This window comes from Coturnix japonica, chromosome 27, assembly GCF_054131305.1.
Source record: "Coturnix japonica strain WE chromosome 27, WE-NBRP24, whole genome shotgun sequence".
In the NCBI taxonomy this organism is placed as follows: Eukaryota; Metazoa; Chordata; class Aves; order Galliformes; family Phasianidae; genus Coturnix; species Coturnix japonica.
The window spans coordinates 6,684,048-6,690,389 of NC_140689.1; the positions used below are offsets into that span (position 1 = coordinate 6,684,048).

General features: G+C 50.2%; 1 protein-coding gene and 1 long non-coding RNA gene across 2 annotated transcripts; one reads left to right on the forward strand and one right to left on the reverse strand.

The window, feature by feature from the left end:
* Positions 1 to 913: 913 nt before the first annotated feature.
* LOC146756430 (uncharacterized) lies at positions 914 to 2,123 on the reverse strand. The gene is made up of 2 exons (XR_014937474.1): positions 2,094 to 2,123; positions 914 to 1,182 (listed from the first exon to the last, which is right to left on the reverse strand). It is a non-coding gene; the product is annotated as an uncharacterized LOC146756430 (long non-coding RNA).
* A 1,980-nt stretch (positions 2,124 to 4,103) lies between these two features.
* LOC146756431 (inositol 1,4,5-trisphosphate receptor-interacting protein-like 1) lies at positions 4,104 to 6,062 on the forward strand. The gene is made up of 2 exons (XM_085524449.1): positions 4,104 to 4,673; positions 4,710 to 6,062. Exons 1-2 carry the CDS (start codon positions 4,104 to 4,106, stop codon positions 5,871 to 5,873), a joined length of 1,734 nt encoding a protein of 577 aa, XP_085380575.1. The 3' UTR covers positions 5,874 to 6,062.
* The last annotated feature ends 280 nt before the right edge of the window (positions 6,063 to 6,342 follow it).

Here is a 6,342-nt window from a genome sequence, read left to right on the forward strand (position 1 = left end):
GCACCACATGCAGATTGAGGAGCAGACCTCGGTGATTACATTGCTCTGGTTGTGATAAAAGAAGGCAGCACTGGGAGGGATTCCCTCTGCTGGTCCTGGGGGGCCACAGTGATTCTTAGAAGGTCATCCTGCCTCTCTGGTCTGGGCTTGAGAGTGAAGGAGAGCAGTGTTGTGTAGATGAGCAAATCTATCTCATTTACCATTTCATGTTTTGAGAATGAATGAAAACAACTGAAAATCTGTCTCCACAACATTCTCATATAAATTATTTATATCAGGATTGTTTTCAGCCCATAGAGACTGCAAAGCAGTAAAGGTTCATCCGATCCCACAGGGATGGGCTGGCTGCTCTGATGGGGCACTGCCTGGGCTCAGCTCCATGCTCCCCCAGCAGCCCGTGCAGGCAGGCAGCAGTCAGTGCCTGCAGTCCATGCAGCCCCAGCACAGCACAGCCGGCGCACAGAAGGCTCAGCAGGTGCCGTTTCCCCCTCCTCCTCCTCCCAGCTCAGCACCCCGCAGTTGTCTCCACCAACTCTCCCGTGCAGCGTTAATGTGAGGGAAAACTGTGGCATCACCATGGTGCAACTCTGACTTCCCCTCATCCCTGATCAGTTCTCAGACAGGTGTCAAAAGAAACATGATTTCAGGAAAAAAGGGCATTAAGATGTCAGTATAGAGACAAACTCAACTTAGACTGTGAGCACATCTGTATATTCTTGATTATCTTTTTAAGAAAACTAAAAGAAATATTCCTGAGTGCTCCACTGGAAATAGTCGGCAAATAAGATTCAGTGTTCATGGAAGAAACCTCTATTATCTCTGAAACAAGTTAGCATAGCACGGGCAGTCAGCAGCCAGTGCTGCATTTACACACTTAGAATGAGAAAAGGAAAACCTGAAATTTCACACAGCATTGAAAAGAAAACTATTTTTGATATCTTAAGGCAGATGCTGGGTCGTGGTCTGATGTGTTGTGGTTCAGAAATAAAATAGGTCTTTAAAAGGAACAACAGCTCTCTTTTCTCTGGAGGAGAAGTTCAGTGAATCCTTTCAATTTCCAAAGGCGTAGAGGTCAGACTGCCCCGTGCCCTCACTGTGTGCTTTCTGCATGAGGCTGAGATGACTTGTGTGATCTCATAGGCATGGGCTGCTTTAAAGACTGCTTTATGCAGTACATTCTGCCTGGAAAAGCAAACTTACTTTTAGTATTCCTTCACACATGATTTTGCACAGACGGCTTCCCAGGGAGTTGAACTCAGCCTGCACTGTGAATGGTTTGAAAAATGTCTATTATTTAAAAGTTTCATTGTTAGAACTAAACCCGAACTGTTAAGAAGGAGCCTCAGCTACAACCAAGAACAAGTTCAAACTCATCAAAAAGAATTCCTGGCCATCTCTCCCGTTCTTGTCTTTTAAAGCTACAATAACAACAGAAAAACAATAAAACACTTTCCAAGCTTGGGAGCACTTTAGCATCAGTCTTGCTGACAGGAGCACCTTCCTCAATTATATTTTCATCATCAGAGAAACTATGAGCCCACTGTAACTGGATAAAAGCCCTTCAAAATGAGAGCTTCCTTCAGTGTCTCACTCCCAATCAGAGGTGCTTCCACGTGGCAGCCTCCAGACCTCACAGTTTATAACAACACAATGACACTTAATGACATTTCTCATCGCATTTCTGTCTCACATGGGGAGTGCACCACTGGAGGGGATGCACTAGGCCATGTGTGAACTGACTGGAGAAGAACTGGAAATACGTCATCACTGTTTTGTTTAGAAAAGTACTTCTGACAAAAAATCACAGGTTTTTTGTGACTTCATAGAAAGATTTCTTTCAAAAATATGAAGTAAGACCTGCATAAAAACTTGAACAAGATAAGCATGATTTTCAGGTTAGTGAAAATCAAGCACATTAATAGACAGCTCCTGGTTTCTGCATACAGAGCTGATTTTCTCTCCGTTGTCTCACTTGAGGGAAATTGAGCAATAAATGATGGGAACCAGTGGAGAGCATCCTCCTTCCAGGGCTGCAAACTACATTTGTCTCAGTTGTGCACACAGTCTGCATTCACACTGTGGTGAGTGCTCACCTGTGAGTGTGCAGTTCAAGTGCTTGTACGGATTTATTTCTTGGTTGTTAATGAGTATTCAGTTTAGTTGTTTACCTGAAATGCAAAAAGTAGAGATTGGAAGTTTATTGTCATGTGCAAAATTATTGAGGGTGCACTGGATAGATGCATAATGCAAGGGGCTTTGACTGGTTTGCCTACAGAGGAACCCACATTGGTGATTCTCTGAGCAGCAGCAGCAAAGCCTCACATGTGGAGGCTGACCAGATTGCAGAAGGGGAACAGGATACAAACAGTTTGAGGAGCTGCTTCACTGACATTTCCAACACTGTTTTGGTAAAGGCCTTCGCTAAGCACAGTGACCTGAGATAAGCACAGAGTCAAGTTTAACATGCCTGAGAGGAGGATCTGGAGAGGAGGATGTCAGAAGTGCTCCAGTGTTACCATGATGACTGGCTTCCCACTTGCCCCCCATTGTAGTTGCACTGCTTGGCACTGGAAGGCACCAGCCTGGAGCTCCGGCTGCAAGGCTCCGCCAAATGCAGGAAACAACAGACACCCAGAGACTGGTGAAGTACAGAAATCTGAATGCTGAATTCAGATTCAGGAAAGAATAGGTCCTGTTTCACTGGGTTACACAGCTTCTGTTGGTTAATAATATTTATTGATATCCTTGTTACCGGAAACAGAGAAGAAGAGCGATTATCTTCTGTGGAGAAACCTACACTAGGGAACCTGCTGTAGCAGGGGATTTGGTCTAGGGGATCTCGTGAGGTTCAAACGACTTCCAACCCTGTTGATCTGGGATCTCCCCTGGCTTCAGGAGGTGACTCTGGCCTTACCTCCCAGAAGTCAATACAGCCACGGCTGGGAGCCTTGTGCTGCAGGCAGCAAGGTATGCAGGTGAAGCACAGCTGGTCTGACAGCTGCCATCACGCTCCTGTCCTACAGGGCTGTCTCCTTACCTACCAGACCACTCTGTGCCTGCAGGGCTGCCTTGGTTCAACACCCACAGGCTCCCAGCCAAGCCTTTCTCTGTTGGCCTTTGAGAAATATTCCTGCCTCGTGCACATGTGATTTTGCAACATGGGGTAGACAGCAGTTGCTCCTGCTGTTTTCTCTACAGCATAAGCTCACCCAAAGGAGCCAGAGCCCATGCAGCTGAAGAGGCTGCTGCACATGTGGGCATCCTAATCATCATTGTTAGAGCCCCTTTGAGCTGCTTGGATCGAGCCATCTGGCCTTTTGCTCAGAGGACGTTCAGACCACCGGTGGCTGAGGGAGCAATCAGCAAAGGGCTGTGTGATGTCAGGTGCTGAGACTTTGACATGACCGGCACTGATCTTCAGCTTTGTTCCCTCTGTGGCATTTCAGCACTAAAATGAGTTTCTGCATATGCTGCAAATTCTTATGTTTCCTCAGGAGCAGTAGTTTTGATTTTCCTTTTCTGTCCAAATGATTTTCCAGGGACAGTGTGTTTGGAACATAACCTGTGGGGTGGCACATGAGGAGCACAGCATCCATGGGAAATACCACCCCATTTTATTTTAAAGAAAGGCCCGGGCAGCTCCCACCTGCTTAGTAAAGAGCGTCCCCAGGAGCTCTGTCTAGAGATATGCCTCCAAATTGAGGCAGTGCCGTGGCTCAGTGGCCATGTGCCCACCCTGGGCAGCTGAGAAGGGTGGAGTCGGGCAGCCCATTTGTGACATCAGCAGGAATGCATTGCATCACAACGCAGGGGATGGGTTTAGGGCCACAGGCAGGCAGCGCTGCTGCATTTTTGACCTGGGCCAATGGTGAGTGCAGCAGCAGGGGAAGGTCGGGCTGGACGAGGGATGTGGTGCAAACACCGGCCCCTGTGGGAGCACCACGGGCAGTGCTTGGAACTGTCCCTGCCAGCACTGGCCTCGGTCCCTGCTGCCACCCAGCTCCCTCGTACCCACTGCTCCTACCTGAGCACAGGGCCATGCGGCTCCTGGCCCCGCTCCCTCCCAGCCCCACTGAGCCCCTCTCTCCCATCTCTTGCAGATCATGGCTTTGGTGTTTGTTCTCGCATTGTTGGTGCGGGCGCTAAGTGTCAGTGTCAATACTGATGTGCTCATGCTCGAGAACGTGCAGCGGCGCGAGGTTGATCTGCAAAAGCACATGATACCTCCGCAGCACGAGATTGAGCAGAGGAATGAGCAGCAGAGCTGGGTGGACATGTCATCTCTGCTCTTTGCTCTGCTGGATTACTGGAAGATCTGGTTCAATGTGGGGCTGATTCTGTTGCTCCTTTGGAACATGTTGCAGTCCATACAAGTGAGCCAGCATGATGAAAGCAGCAGTGAAAATGACAGCTCCAGTGGCGAGGAGGAGGCATCGGGGGCGGAGCAAGAGGAAGAGGAAGAGGTGGAAGAGGTTGAACAGGAGGAACATCAGGAGGAACAGGTGGAACAGCAGGTGCAGGAGGAAGAGGAACAGGTGGAACAGGAGGAACAGCAGGTGCAGGAGGAACAGGAACGGGTGCAGGAGGAACAGGTGGAACAGGAGGAACAGCAGGTGCAGGAGGAGCAGGTGGAACAGGGCGGACAGCAGGAGCAGGTAGAACAGCAGGAGCAGGTGGAATTGGTGGAAAAGGAGGAACAGGAAGAAGAGGAGGATGATGAGGAAGAAGACTTCAAAGATTCAGCACTGACAAAATTTCTCACAAGGCGTGCCCTGGAAAAGGTGGAAGGAAGGGCCACCAGGTGCCCTATAGTGGAGGAGCTGATGGACCAGCTCGTGCAGACCTTCAGATTCATCTGGTCCAACAGCTTCTTCCCGGTGCTGCAGCCCGCCATTGGGGTGGGCAGTGCCTTTGAAGGCTGGAGTCCCCGGGAGTGGGACAATGTGTACTGCCTGCTCGTGCCCATAGAGCCTCCCCCCGGGCACACCTTCCTCCTGGAGCTGGGAGATGAAGGGCACGGGCTGGCAAGGAACTCCCGCGTCCGCGTGGAGCTTCAGTGCATGTGCCAAAGGGAGAAGCAGCTGGGGAATGTGCTGTGCTTCCTCCACCACCATGAGGAAGAGCTGAGCCAAAATCAGGACCCCAGCCTGCTACAGACTCTCTGCACTGACTCCTACCTGGATGTGGAGAGAACTGTCACCTGGTTCACCGCACAGGTGGCAGCAATCTGGAAGACCACCCACCACGCGCACGCCTACAACCTGAAGGTGCTGCCTTCCAGACGCTCCTGCAAGCTCCAGCTGACAGAAGCCTACAGCGGGGAAAAAGTCCTCGTCGAGCTGCTGTTCGGGGTGCAGCAAGACAACTCGGACATCTACCTGACCAGCCAGAACACAGACGCCGGCTTTACGCCCAGCACAACATGGCCACAGAGTTGTGCTGTGGCAGAAAAGAAGTTCTTCCAGCACACGGCCAGGAGTACCGGACAGGACAGCTCCCACCTGCACTGCCTGACGTTGCTTGCCAGCATCTTAGTGGGCATGGGCTTTTCCACCTATGTCATCAAGACTCTTGTCCTCCACAGTTTGGCCATCATCCCTTTGAAGAAGTGGCGCAGGAAGTATTTCCTGAATCGGATGGAGAATCTCCTGCGGTACCTGCGCTTCTGCCTGGATGAGAAATGCCTGAACCACTTCTTCCTTGGCAGCAAGTCGGTGCACAGCACGATTGTCCTGCCGCAGTCCTTCCGATCCGCCAAGCCGCTCAACCTCTTCCAGCACCTGGAGGAGGACCCGGATGCCCACTCCATAGCGCTGCATGAGTTCAGGGAGCTGAAAGATCGCTACATCAGACTGCTGCTGTTCGGACGCTGAGAGAGACCTTTGTCCGAACCCTTCTCTTGTTTTGGCTGCAAGCTCACATCCTGTGAGCAATAAGACTCTGAGACCTATTTAGGAGGCCAGAGGTGGCTGTTTCCTTGTGGCAGTCAGTGTCACGTTGGAGAGAGCTTACCAGTGGAAGATCCGGCCTGTGACCAAATGACTCCATCTTGGTATGGGAGATCTGGGGATGGAACCATTGTATCTTGTGAAGGCAAGATGCAAACAGATGCTTCCCTGCTCCCTCTGACGACCATCTCTACTGAAGATCAACATCTGAACTACGAGTCATGCTGGAAACCCAGTGGTGACTAATTCTCTCTTGCTTTCTACAAAGACTCTTTGCTTTTATTTCCTATCTCTTTTCTATCACCCGACTTCCCTTCCCCATTTCCCTAAACAACAACAACTTTTAATAAACTCTTATAAACTATATATCCTGTTGTGTCTCAATCTCGCCGTC

Excerpts from the sequence above, each read along its gene's own strand:
- LOC146756431 (XM_085524449.1), top strand. The coding sequence starts at position 4,104 with ATGGCTTTGGTGTTTGTTCTCGCATTGTTGGTGCGGGCGCTAAGTGTC. Across the intron at positions 4,674-4,709 it reads AGGTAGAACAGCAGGAGCAG|GAGGATGATGAGGAAGAAGA; the intron begins GTGGAATTGGTG and ends CAGGAAGAAGAG.